Source organism: Copadichromis virginalis, linkage group LG10, assembly GCF_057382275.1.
Source record: "Copadichromis virginalis isolate Kocher_CV1m ecotype Utaka linkage group LG10, C_Virginalis_male_GT1.1, whole genome shotgun sequence".
NCBI classification, from domain to species: domain Eukaryota; kingdom Metazoa; phylum Chordata; class Actinopteri; order Cichliformes; family Cichlidae; genus Copadichromis; species Copadichromis virginalis.
In genome coordinates this window covers 22720121-22734472 of record NC_140627.1, presented here as the reverse complement: position 1 = coordinate 22734472, position 14352 = coordinate 22720121, and the positions used below count along the sequence as shown (strand labels likewise).

Sequence of the window (14352 nt, the reverse complement as noted above, 5' to 3'; positions counted from 1 at the left end):
TTGGTAGTCAGCCTGCTGAATGAATGAAGCCGGGTAGAGATGTTCAGATAGAGCAGTGGTTCTTAACCTGGGTTCGACTGAACCCTAGGGGTTCGGTGAGTCGGTCTCAGGGGTTCGGCAGAGCCTCCGCCGTGACATGTACGGCTCATTTTGTGCACCAGTAAAAAACATATGCATGTCTTGAATTTGAAAAAAATCTTATTTTATTTTTCACTAAAGAGGGGTTCAGTGAATGCGCATATGAAACTGGTGGGGTTCGGTACCTCCAAAAAGGTTAAGAACCACTGAGATAGAGGGAAGGGAGCAGACTATGATATTGTGCCTGTAAGCGAAACTAAACTCTGGATTCCTGAGTAGGTTTTAAAATAGGAGTTAAAAATTTACATAAGCCTGTATTTATCCAGGAAATTATAAATAAAGGCTTGCGTGCTGCTTTTCCATAAACATTTTTGTACTTTAAACTCTGAAAATGTGTACTTTAGTTTGTAAATGTACTTCTTCAAGCTCACAGTTCCTATTTAATACTTTTCTAGACATTTAGAGCATAGCTAAGCTTAAGGAGGGTTTTTTTTTACTTGTAAACCTGCTTCTGTGGATATTCCTCCAAACTTACTAAACCACAATGGTGAAACAAAAATTCAGAAAAACAACAGGGATTCTGACTCACTCTAGATCATTTTGGGTTGACCTCCTACACTGAACCTAATCACGCTGTCAGTAGCGCATGATTTTTGTGTGTAAGTGAGTGACACATAAGAAGCAGATGGAGCCCGTGAACGGCTGCTGCAAAATGAGCGCCCAGGCCTGACCAAGAGTGTTATCTTTTAGGAGAAGACAGCACAGAACTGCAGACGTGGACACAAACTCCCCAAGCTGTCACTCGACTGGCTGAATGTGTAAGTGTATGCACTGGACTGACTGCAGGAGGAAGCACTCAGTTTCCTTAGTGTCCTTAGTGCAGTAAAATGGCTATCCAGCCATGTGCAAGTACTCCACTTTAAGTAAAAACTTAACGAATCAAAGAAGTTGGAAAAATAAAAATGGACTGCAATGACATTTCATTTCTCAAAAAGAAAAACAGTGCAGAAATAGTTCAGACAGAGAGTTGAGAGTTGATAAGAAACTCATTCATTGCAATGAGTGCAAGATGTTGCAGAACTAAATGTGTTAAATAAAGCACTTTAATTTCAGCTGCCAAAACACTGCACATTATATTGTTAATATAGATTTATTTTAGAGATTATAGATTTAAGATAGATTTCACTTAAGCAAAGTGTGACGTACAGCCAAAAAATAATATTATGTTAAACATTTCTCCATCTTTGGTATTTTTCAGGGAGGCATTAAAGGATTGCCTAGTTCACTATACATTCTTTTCACCCTATGTAATTCAAGCCAACTGGATTTCTTTAACAACATGACAAATCTAAAAATAAACCTGCCCGTTTTTTTTGCTTTCTGGTCCATTTAGATTTGATGTCGAGAACATAATAACACCCATCAGCAAATACAGGATGTATAACCAACAGACAAGAACAGTTAGGGAAACTATGAGGTATCTGACTGTCCACCAACCCACCCGAGCTAGCTCGGAAGAAGAGAAAAGCAGCGGCACAAAGTATGTCAGGAATGAAAAGCTTCTGGTTAACTGTCTCAGGGTGAAGAGACAACACAGTTCCCAGGCCACCAGGAAATGGTTGCACAGAAGAGGCCCCAGGTGGCTCCAAGTGAAATGAGCCACAAACAATATGGGCTAGGTCACAATGCTGCTCGCTTGAAACTAGCCGAGTTACTAAAGCCTTTTATTATTGTTGCAGATGAAAATCCGATGTGAAACAAAAAGAATGGCACAAGTAAAGGTAATTAAAGGTAATCAGTTTCAAGGTCCTCACCGTCACATCTGCATGGTCTACTGGGTCACCCAAAAAGAGTTGTGATACATTTTTTTGTTTTGTTTTTTAATAAAACCTGTGCAAAAACTAAAAGAAAAGCTCTAATCTCAGTTTGTTCTGTAGTATGTGTATCCTGCACTGCAACCCTAAAGTCAGTGAAACATGTAACCATTTTCATTGTATATTCTGCCACATGTTTAGTTATGATTGTTTAAGCTACAAAATAATGAACCTCTGCACGGGATCACTTAATCAGGGACCGAAATACTGCTCGTCTGCCGCTCTTATCCAAGCTAGTTCTTTCTTTAGAAATGCAACTCAGTGCTACAAAGCTGTGGATATTCAGTGAATTTCTGGGCTCTAACCAAGCAAGCCGTGAGATCATTTTTTCAAACATTCTAATAAATATGTGATTCGGATCTGACCTGATATAAACTCAGGCAAAAACCAAGCTCTGTTTCATGTGCCCATCAGTCCACAGAAACACTCGGCCACCGGCCATCAGTCGGCCCCTCCCTCTCTAGCCATCTTCTTTTCAGCTGTCTTCCAGCCTTCTGGCCTACATCCCCGCCTGACTGGTGTCTGCAGCTTGTGTCTGCCTCAGTGAACCTCCACCTGACAGACAGCAGCAACCACGCACAAACACACAGTTGCAGCTCGTGTTTGTGTGTTTGTGGGCAAGAAAACTTCACACATTACTACTACTACTTTAACATCTTGATGTAAAATTTGTTTAGATATAGTTTGTCTGTTAGCAAAGACAGAATTCATCCACTTGAATGTGGCATGAAATGAAATTACTTTTATTGTGATTCAAACTGCATATACTGTATTAAGCTTTTGCAGGTAATGAAAGTGCAAATGACATTTTGGGGGCTTCTTGTCACACTTTGGGTTTGATTTGACTTAGCATCTGTGAAGGGAGGAGACCACAGGACAGCCTCAGTGACAAACCCACACACGCACACATTTATCACTCTTTAGCTGAAGTGGCTGCTGACTGGTGTTTCCTGTCCAATGTGTAAGTTCATGAAAGTGTAACTCTACTTTCAAACTGCCAGTACACAGTACTAACATGTTACACTTTTGAAATCAATAACGTACTTTATAAATTACGTTACAAATATTTTTGCATCTTATTCCACGTCAACAAGCATGAAATGCTGAGTGAGGTGTTTTTGCGTTACTGTCAGGTCGAACCACACCTACAGACTTCTGCTCCACCGGTTCTCAGCAGCTGCCCATGCTGGCAGCGATGTTGTAATGGTAAAAATGTTGACGGTTGAAATTTGAATGACGTGTGCCTCCTCTTGTCTTTTATGCTATTATAACCTGCCCCACGCTCATGAACATGCTTACATTACTAATGAGCCTCACCAGTAGTAACACCATCCATGCCGAACAGGAAAGACAAAAGGGAAAAAAAGGAGTGACAGATGGGAAGTTGAGACAGGAACCATTTTACAAGACAGATGGACAGCATACTTATCTTTATGGGGGTTCCTTACCATTAGAAAAGAAGAAAGTATGTTTTTGTTTTTAACTTATCCTATCAGCCACAAAAGCAATGTTTTGTAGGTCAAAGGTAAAAGTGGAATAGATTGGATTAGCTTTACTCTCACCCATGCATGCTAAGTACAATATAAGCCTTCTTGTTTTAAGATCTTATACTAACTAGCAAACACGATGTTGAATACTTCTGGTTGATACTTCAAAGTTGATTTAATTCAAAAATGTGGATCCCAGGGAAGAAAAACTCCAGAACGTAAAATATGTAATTTTCTTTGTGTGCTAATTTTGAATGAAGTAAGAGCTTGATTTGGCTAGTCATATAAAAGGAAAAGGAGCAACCAACTGCACAGTCCATAGTCCATACATAAATATGATTTTGACTTAAGAATCTACCTAACGCAGTTTTCTCTTCTGCCCTTCTTATTGGTATTTACTGATGAAACTGGAGGGACCCTACCTTCTGTTTTACCGTCCACTTTGCCAAAAATGGCCAAATCAGTTCTGGGTTAATGAGCTGATGGTTGACTTAATTTTAAAGAACACAAATATTCATCTGGAGCAAATTCCATAGAGAAGAGCAAAAGTTTGATTTAGAAAACATGATGTTTGGAGCTGATGCCAATTTGAATTTTTAAGGAATAAATATCACAATATTGATGTACTGGACATCATAACGTATACATGCAACAGCTACTTTTTGCTGCTCCCCTATTCACAAGGGATCACCACAGCGGGTAGCTCCGCACGTTTAATTTGGCAGAGTTTTAACACCGGACATCCTTCCTGACACAAGCCCAAAGGCATTTGCGTTTCCTCCTGGGATGGAACTTGGGATCTTTCGCTTGTCCTGCGAATGTTTAAACCGCTACTCAAATACAATATGTGAGTTACACTAGAAAAGGAAAATAACTTCGCAGCAAAGTGGTTTACTAACCCGTTAGCATCTAAACACGAACACACTGCTCATCTCCACGCTGCCTGCTCAGCTGTGGTGTGCACCCTGCTCCATGTGCTGCAGGGTGCACAACTTAGCCAGAGAATCTTTTTCTACATCCAGACATATCAGCGTACAGTTTCATATATCAGATCGGCTGTAGGTATGGGAGCGTGTCTAGCCGCCAGTCTATCCGGTTCAGCTGTTCATTGTGGACCACACTTTGTTACATTTCACTGATATCTAAGAAAATAACTGAGCTACATACATGGTAATCCTCATTCAGCCTATGCTGACATTATTTTGCAAATTTAACCTCAGTATATAAAGAATTGGGAGACAGATATTGACTCATCACAGCTGAGGCTGCAGCTTGGATGTCATGATTCATCCGATTCACCAGGTTTGACAAGCTCGCCCGAAGGCCGTTTAAGCCCCACAAGTTCTATATACAGCTTACAACGCTGATGGCGGTAAACTTGAGCCACACTTTGACCTAAACAATGTGATACAGGCGTGTTCCTTCTTGTTCCAGGATGTTTCATTAACAAATACATGTGCAACTAGAGCACCAGCTGTATGAAGACATTGTAAGCACAAGTTAAATAAGCTTTTAAAAGAGCAAGGACCTGCCTGCTCGCCTGCTTGAGTCCTTACTCCACATCTCTTGGCTTTAAGCACTTTATGGAGCTAATTTCATTTCACGCATGCAGTCCTCACAGGAGAGACAATACTCTTCAGGGTCAGTAAGCACTGTGCCTCCTGAATGTGCTCGGGCTTTTTTTTTTGCTTTTTTTTTTTAATTGCATCCAAATTAAAATGAACATCATTATTTTTATGCTACACACTCTAATGCAATCAATAATCGAGAACGACACACATTGTTAGGCAGTTGGCTTGTATTGATCACTTCATGTGGATCCGGCCTAGAAAGTTATCCCAGCGCTACAGGCTCCACCGGATGGGGCTGACGTGGAAAAACAATCCAACCAAGCACACATCTCTATCAATAGCTGGGTGTAATTAAACAGTACTCCCTTTACACAAACTGCCAGGCCAGCAGGTCAGTTTGTTCAATGTGGTCTCACTTAGTTCAGGATGTTAGACAGCTGCGTTGCTGCCAACGCCGGCCTGTTTCGCTGCATTCTCAGCATTTTTCTCATTAATCAATCAATCCTCTAAATTTCGTATTCCAAATGAGACATTTTGGAAACTTCCACTGGGCTCTGAGCCCCCATTCCTGGATACCTTCCTAATTTAAGAAATGCGAGGAGTGCAATATCCTCTCTTTATTTCTGGATCCTCTCCTTTTCTTCGCAGACATGTGTTGCATCAATAAGTGGTAGGAGTGGCCGGGAGTGTGTCCTTAATCTCTTTATCCCTGCAAGTCAGCTCTGCTTACAGCCTAACACAGAGATCTTTTCAAGCATCTGCCAAAAAAGTTAATCACCTTCTCCCATTCATTTGCCACTTTACTACAACATCATCATCACCATTATTACTAACATCATTCATACACTCACCTATTCTTTGTCATGTGACTTTGTGGGAATTTACAGAGAATTTTCAGGTATGTTTTGCGACACTTCACTGTACCTACAGAGTCACACCTGAATGACAACATGGCATGTTACTATGGATGTAATCCAGGATGCATTCCACCCTCAACTGATACTACTCTGCCCAGCCTGCTACTGTGCCACTGTACAAAGCAGTATCATGAACTGACATACCCATGGCTGTAAACATAACATTTTGAGTCTAAGGAAGAAAAACACAAGTGTATTTATCACTCATCACTGCGATTAATACACCTAAAGGAGTCTTCAAGTGGTAATTTTATCCACTGGCTAGCCAGTGTACATGCCTTACTGTGATTCTCCATGGCGGTTGCAATGTTTGTTTCCTTAATTTCTAACAATCTCAACAGTAAATAGTTTAATGTTTCCATACGCTACACCCATATTTTCAGCAACGCGTCCACGCGTGTAAACGCAACCGAAGAGAAAAAAATGCATTACACGGCACGACATTAAAAATAGTCAGCTACTGTAGCGTACTTAATTTCCCCATAACTGGGAAAAACACAGTCACCATCACCGAAATCACTCCCACCATCTCGCCTGAGCCCACAGTCCAGGCTCCAAAAGCGGGGGAGGCTTAGCTACATACATACCCACACATAGACAGCAGCTAACACACACTTTTACTAATCACAGCCAAGTGTGCCCGTAGCTGCACTTGCAATGTTTACTGCTCCTAGAAAACAGAGAGGGGAAAAAACAAGGAGCTCCGGATAGCATTTGCTTACCGAAAACACGTCAACGTCCGTGGCAGCCATGGTGCGGAATGTATGGTGTTGGTGTGCTGAAGCAGACCGAGCAGAGGCGAAAGGGAGCAGCCCTTGTGTCTCCGTACTAGCCTGCTAAACTACTGACTGAGCTGAGCTGACAGTGATAGGAAGAGAGGGACACAAGGCGGAGAGGAGCTGCTGAACTGGGCAGGGAGGGCGCTAAGCTAGGTGACGAGAGGACTCCCTGCTACTTCGGTTCTGCTTCGCTCAGACACGCTACAGTTTTTCATTTGCTTTTAAAACGGTACTAGTGTAAAAGAACAACAGTTATTTTCTTATTTTTTATAAACTGATTATATATAAGGGAAAGGGTGAGAGAGTCGGTACTTAACGGCTGTTTGACGGAGCACTGTTTGCGCATGCGTACGCACATTCCACATTTTTATACATTTTTGCTGTTTTCACATGAAGAAAGCTATTTTTAAGTAGCTTTTCATTATATTGATTATCAAAGTGAACTACAAAAGATGGTTGCTATGTAGTTTTTATTAAGCACTAAAGAGTTTCCAGGCGATATAAGAATAAATATTTATACCTAAGTTAAAGTCGAGCGTGAACTATCCCAAGTATAGTTGACATCTTTGGTTGTGACATATACTTTTTCAATATGGCCAGCTTTCTCAATCGCTGCAGGAATGTCATGTTGCACACTCTGCAAGCCAGGACAGGAGCGAGCAGCAGAGATATGTGTCAGTCAGAGATGGATATCATTTAAAAAAAATACCTAATCATTTGGATGCCAGTCAAAACATGGCATTCATATTAAAATTAAGCTAATTAGGTCAGAGATTGAGTTTACTAGAATGCAGATCAGCCAATCAGAGAGTTGGAGCAATCCGTCACGTGATGTCGCGATTTTCAATATTTTTCTGTTATCTGTCACGCAAAAAAATAGAATTTGTATCTTGTATGTGTGTATACCAAACTGGCTTTATTCCAGATAAATGAATGGTATTACTATCATGAGTAAGAGCAGTGGTTAAGTTATAAGATACCGTTGCAATAATTAGGATTTCCAAAGAACTAAGTGGCAAACCTCCAGTACTCAAAAGTCAAGCTCGCACATGCCACAAACTGCAGTTCTTCTAATGTCCACTTGCAGCCTGCTCGATGAGTAAGTCAGTCTGTATTAATTACAATGTTGATGTTAAAGTGCCCAACTTTATCAGGAGAAATAGAAGGAAGGTCGGAAAGAGTTGCACTGCGTCTTTGAGGATCTCAAGAGCACATACTGGAAGAATTAAAAGAAGTTAAAGTGACTAAGTGGCATTTTAAAAGGCTGGTACAAAAAGGCTTTTGGCCTCTATGGATAGTGCCCCCCTTCATTGGGGAGATGCATAACTCATCCATGTGGATACACTCTTAGAAAGGATGTGTTAAAAAATGACACAAAAAATGTGTTGTTACACTATTAACACATTTTGTGTAAATTTTAACATAACATGTGTAAGAAAATGTGTAAACATTGAAAAAATGTGTAAAACGCTTAACACACTTGATGTGTTGCACAGTTTAACACATTTTGTGTGTTATTTTCAGAATCTAACAACAGGACCTAAAATTAGCAGCTCAGTAATTTGATGCTGGCCCTGTGTTTAGTGAAATAAATTGTAGATTAACAATGTATTATAACTATATTAACTGAATAAATAAAATGTTTAGTTATTGTTTGTTTTCCTTAATCCTTTCCTCATTACTTTCAACAAATAAAACATTTTATAATGTAATGTGGACCAAGGTGTGTATGGTGTACTAAAATTCTGAAAGAGGATTAATTTTTTATTTCTCAATATGTATGGCATACCAATTAATGGCCATGGCTATACAATCCGGTTGTTCAGTGATGACGCGACGAATCCTACTTCCGGGTCTAAAGTAGTCTGCGTTTAATATGGCTTTTGTGTTGTTAACATGTTTAATGTTATGTATTTTCTTCTATTTGATCTCAAAAAGCTCCTAAAACAGTCAGCGACCACTGTTGACCTCCCTCGGCTTTTATTACCGCTAATCATTTATTTAAGCTCAGTTTTTAAAACCTTACGATGTAACTACAGCCCAGCCCATGCAGCAGTATATGAATGACTAACCTCGTATTGTGGATGGATTATCTCAGTTGTTCTCCTGGCTGAAGTTTGGTCCTTTTACAGCATCCTGCCATGCGATTACATTTGTTCCTGACCACCGAGAACACTCACATTAACTTTTATCGAGTGGAAAAAAAGTTAGCTTGTTTATATTATGCTAACATAGCTGTGTCGCTAGCGGTCACGTAGCACATCATTATATACCAGCTAGCCCAACTTCAGTAACCCTACAAACGTCACTGCTGTTTAGTTTTCTGTCTTCATTTATGCTGGAAGTGATAGCAGAGCTGTACGTTTTAATTTGTTTCCAAAACCCCGCAGTCAGGACATGCTATATTGTATTTAGATAGAAGCTAGCGAGCTAACTCCCTGCTAACTTCTAACTCCGTTAAATGTCATAAATTCCGTTTTCATGGATGCCTGGATGTTAAACTCAATTGTTACACCTGGTAGAGCAGAACGCTGATCATTTTATTAAAGATGAAAGACTTTAGACAGTTTTTCAACTCTCAGTAATCCCATAGTGATCGTTTGATATATGGACCTGCAGCGGAGTTTAGACCCAGACACGGCTAGTGACGTCAGACTGAACAACCGGATAAGCATAAGTATCCACAAAGAACAGGCTTAATTTTGACCGTAACATGTGAATATAATTGAAGCAAAAGTAGAAAATGAAATGAGTAAGAACACACATGCTTAAAATTGAAACAAATTCTGCCCAGCAACATGACATACCGGCGGCGGGAAGGGGGCGCTATCTTTCGCGCCACTGAGACAAAGGAGACAAAGATGGAGGTTACGTCGCCTAGTATGTTGTCAGACCTTACAGTAAGTATCATTTACCAGTTTATCTTAATGTACTGAAAATATGCCGGGTTTCTGGAAGAATGTGAATTTATATAAAATATAGGAGTTATGTAGGAGTTTAGAGTTTAAGTTAATTACTGCTTAACTATACCTAGCTAACCTTAATGTAACAGTCTTGCTAACATATCCTACTCTTAATTTTATTATTAGTTCTTGGATTTCGTGCCATACTCCATTAGAGTTAATGTGTTTTGGTAGTATTTTTATGTATTACTTTATTCATGTATTTATCTATTTACTTTATTTATGTATTAGAGTATTCAGAAATTGCTCTTAGAACCAGTGTGGTAGTTGGCTAGCGGCTCCGACAGGCATTATGTTGTCTATGAGCAACGCCAGAGTCAGCACCTAACCGTAGCAGTGTTGAGTAAAATGACAATATTGTCCTTAGCTCTGAATATAGCAAATGTAGTTATCACCGCGACCATTCGTTTACTAGCAGAGAATAGGAATAAAGACTGAGTAACTTTAACATGAAATATACCTCATATTGACAGAGATGATTATTTTTTCAAGCAGTTAAAGCAGTTTTTGCATCTAGTATGATTAACTAAAGTATGTGCACATTCTTTTTTAAGGCTTATTGCTGGAAACATGCTCTGATATAGTTTCTTTTTTATGCAGAACTTCTGAGGAAGTAATAGTCAGTGTTATTTAAAAAAGCAAACAACAGCAACTTGACCATGCAAATTATCTTACTTATTTAGCCATGTGTTTCATTTTTTCAGCACACATATGACAACTTAGAATCTGTCAAAGTCCTTGTAACCACTTTTATAGATGAGAAAGAAATTTGTAAAAAAAAAAAAATTCTTATTGTCAGCAGTGCCACAGACATCAGACATCACTATTAGTCAGGATCAGATTTATTCACCAAGTAGCAACTAGAAGATAAAATCAATTTATTTATTATTCAGAATTTCTTTTAGTCATTGCGTTATAATCACGTAGTTAAGAAACCGCCTTCTTCTGCTGCAGCTTTTTGAGTAAACTCGTGCTTTTATGCTCTGTGGAAATTTGCTGTCATGACTTTGAAGATTATTGCAGAGAGGTAAAGTGTCTGGTGTTGCCTTTACACAGTCTACCATTACCACAGAAGAACAAAGTCAACCCCTGAAGTCACTCAGGAAAGCCCCACAGATTCTTAAGGAGTATGAAACCTGTTGGTGCCATCGAGGAGGCTCCTTGTGAAGACTTGCATTGGGGATTTGGTGGAGAGGTGTGGTTAGTAAGTATAGCACTTTACTGTACTTTGTTAAAATTTTGCATTGAATGTTTTCCTTTAAAAATGTTGAAGTGCACAGAAGTAAAAAAGTTTACCTTTGTTTTCCAGTTACCCTCTTAGTGCAGAGAAGCTAACTGTAGCAAAAAGCATCCTCACCACTTTTCCACCCTTAAGTGGCAGGACAGGGGGAAGGATTTGTAAGTAAATTTAGCATTTTAATAATGTAAATTCCACTACATACTGTAAATTGCACTTGTTCCCACTTACTGTGTATCGTTTAACCTTTATCTAATTATTTATTAGAGCTTTTTTTCTCAGTTAAAATTGCTCAGCTGTTACCCATATACCTCTGTCCTTTCTTCCTCAGGAGCATTATTATGATCCAGTCTCTCATTGTGGATTCCTAGAGACTAAACTGCGCAACCTTAGACGGAATCTCGACCAGGGGCAGAGACATTATAAGAAGCGAAAAGTGACAGATGACTGTGGTGAAGACAAGAAGCTCAGGCGAGAGGATGGGAATACCAGCAGCACAGATGAGTGGGTCACCCAAGTTATTGCGGCCCTCAGCTGAGAACCTTCCAATTATCATGTCAGGCATGGAGGAAACATACACCAGTCTCAGAGCCTGGAATATTCTGAGAGTACCCACGGTTTTTGGACATGCCAAGTCTGGTAAGTTGCTTGGTTCTCTGGTAATGGTTTATGTACTCCTTCTCCACTCAGTTGTGTTTTGCATACAAAGTATGTAACAGGAGTCGATACATTGGAGGTATGTTTATGAGCTCCTAGTGAATATTTTGAAAGTTTTATAACTTCAGAGTTTGATCATTACTCCCTGCGCACTGATTACAATGAGCATCACTTTTCACATGGTCCAAAATCTTAGTCGTACCACCAAATGACTATCTAATAGTAGGGACATCAAATGACAATGCAGAAAGTGCTGCTCGTGGAAGTGAAAACCCTACAAAAAATCACCTAAATCTGTATGAAACTCTGCTTTCAGCAGCACTATTTTCAACAAAAAAGCTCTACAGGACAAACCGCAGACAGACAACATAAGAAATTGTCTGCTAGAAAGTTGAACATCAGCTAAAAAGTCCTAATTTTTTCTCAGGGTCTGATGGGACCCAAATCATAGCTAAAATTAAGGAATAATGGACTTGTATTCAAATACCACTCCAAGTAAATTGTTGTTTCACTGTGTAGGTAAGCTTGATGTGGAATGGGTAACAGAAATGTGATACTGTAAAGTTTGATTTTAGCCATACAGCTACCAAATGGACAGAATGTACTTTTGATTTAATGTATTTAATGCTTCATTTTAAACTTAAACACTTCTTTTATTTCCGTAGGCTGGACTTGGAGTTTGGCAATCTTACAGGAGGAAAGGTGGACCTCTTTTTGCGAAAATGGGAAGCCAGTATCATTCCGAAGCTCAAATCAGTAGCTGCCCTGGAAACAAGAACCCCCCCCGCCATGTGTTAACACACCTACTCCCACCAGTTGGTGCCAGTCGTTGCAGCCTTTTTTGCACTGGTATGTATTCAGTAAAGTTCTCACGGTATTTACCTGAGGAAAGCATTTGTCTACACCTCACTGAATACTATCTTTATCTTCCCCATCTCCAAGCCTGGAACAAGTATTGCATCGCTTTGCAGTGATCCTGAAGCATCATCCACAACACACCAACCCCAGCTGATATGCATCGGTGATCTAAAGAGGGCAACCAGGCAGTACATCATTGTTGCTAAGAATGACAGAGTAACCATTTCTCTGAATGATGGCCTGACGTGTGCTGTGGATAAGCTTTTCAAACTGTACTGGGTATGTAACTTGTCCTATCCAGCACCACTTGGCTCCGTCTTCACCTTCTTTGAGTTTGTCTATGACCTGCCGCTGTCCACCCAAAGGAAAACCAAAGTACTGGAGCTGATTGCACAGATTAAAGGATGCAAGTAAAATGTTCACCTGTCCAAAATGTAGAGTCTCTGTTCACAGAGGTGAGAAACCTCATTTGGCATCTTTGTCAAATACACTGCTTATCAGGACTGACCATTTTTATGCCTATGCAGTGGAAAGGTCAGACAATATGAACTGATTGGCTGAAATTTTTGATTTTCGTATTTAAACCCAAGGTACAAAATTGTATAACCTGGATGCTATATTCGCCAAAATGTATGTTTTTCTGTTTGCATGCAACTGCACATTTGTTAAATGTTGACAATTTGTTGAAGATGACAATTGTTACCTTTAAAAATTTTAATTCATGTATTGTCTGGATTATATCAGAACATTATATATATATATTGAAAAAATTGAAAAATTGAAAAAAGGGCAATCATATATATGATTGCCCTTTATTCAAATTTTTTTGACATTTTAATGATCTAGAGAGATAGAAAGCTAGTCAGATATGAATTTTGTTTGATTTTGTAAAGTAAAAATTGTGATATAGCTTTGGCTAAAATTGAATTTAAAGCATTTTAATTGAAAAGATTCTGACAGCTGTTGTTCATTCATTTTGTAATGATTTATAATATGCCAAATAAAAAATGGAATTCAATAAATGTATAATATATACCCATCTTTTTTCTCCTTTTTTAAAAAAAATTGAAATGTACACATTTTAACACATCTTTGTGTCAAAATAACACATCTTTGTGTTTACATTTTTTAACACAGAAGATGTGTTAAAGGAGCAGACACATTAATTGTGTTAAAACTGACACATCATGTGTTGTCCCTAATCTGATGCAGCACATGTGTTAAAATTTAACACATGATGTGTCAATTTTAACACATCCCTTCTAAGAGTGTACTGGAGTTGGGTGTGTGGCTGTCTGATTGACAGGCACAGTCTGCCGTGATAGTGATGTGTTGTATGGCCATGTTGGTGGTGTTCCTGCATCATTATAATAATGTTGGTCCACAATGCTGATGTGATGTCATAGCTTGATGACTGTGATGAGAAAGGACAAAAAAATCCATTTGTTTATATAAAAATCTCTTCTGAAACAAATGTTAAGCATTTCAAGTGTTTTCCTTATTAATTAATGCAATTAAATAATAAAGTTAGGTTTGCTGTTAGCCACATTTAGGTTCCTCATCCTGGTTTGCTTGGGATAGTTTTTCATTGCTTTAGTTAACTTCTTGGTTAATGCTAACTGAATGCTCACACAACATGACTGACCAGTTGTAATGTTTATTCTGGAACAACATTATGATGAAGATATAAGATATATAAGATAGGAACAAAACTAACCTGGCGATATCAAATCGTATGTGGTGAAATTATCTGACAAATACTATGGCTCGCTGCGAGGTACAGACTATCAAAGAAGTCTTTGGTTCAGTTTTGTGGAGTAAAATTGCAGCAATTTATTAGCCCAATGCAGTCAACAAGATAGGATGGCCACAACAGCCACAACAATGATGCTTCCAATCAGATGGGTGAGGTCACGTTGCTATGTCCATCT

The 14352-nt window shown here is 39.1% G+C and overlaps 1 protein-coding gene and 1 pseudogene across 3 annotated transcripts in view; one reads left to right on the top strand and one right to left on the bottom strand.

Moving 5' to 3' along the window:
• The window catches only part of septin8a (septin 8a), a 40038-nt gene extending 33000 nt beyond the window's left edge, over positions 1-7038 (bottom strand). The window contains exon 1 of one of the 3 annotated variants that reach the window (XM_085470716.1): positions 6650-7038. In XM_085470716.1, coding sequence (XP_085326842.1) covers positions 6650-6679 — 30 coding nt within the window. In that variant the 5' untranslated portion in view covers positions 6680-7038. The remainder of the gene's footprint in view (positions 1-6649) is intronic. The other 2 variants (XM_085470717.1, XM_085470718.1) reach the window with 2 other exon arrangements.
• Positions 7039-8528: 1490 nt separating this feature from the next.
• Positions 8529-13203, top strand: LOC146700484 (uncharacterized; annotated as a pseudogene).
• The last annotated feature ends 1149 nt before the right edge of the window (positions 13204-14352 follow it).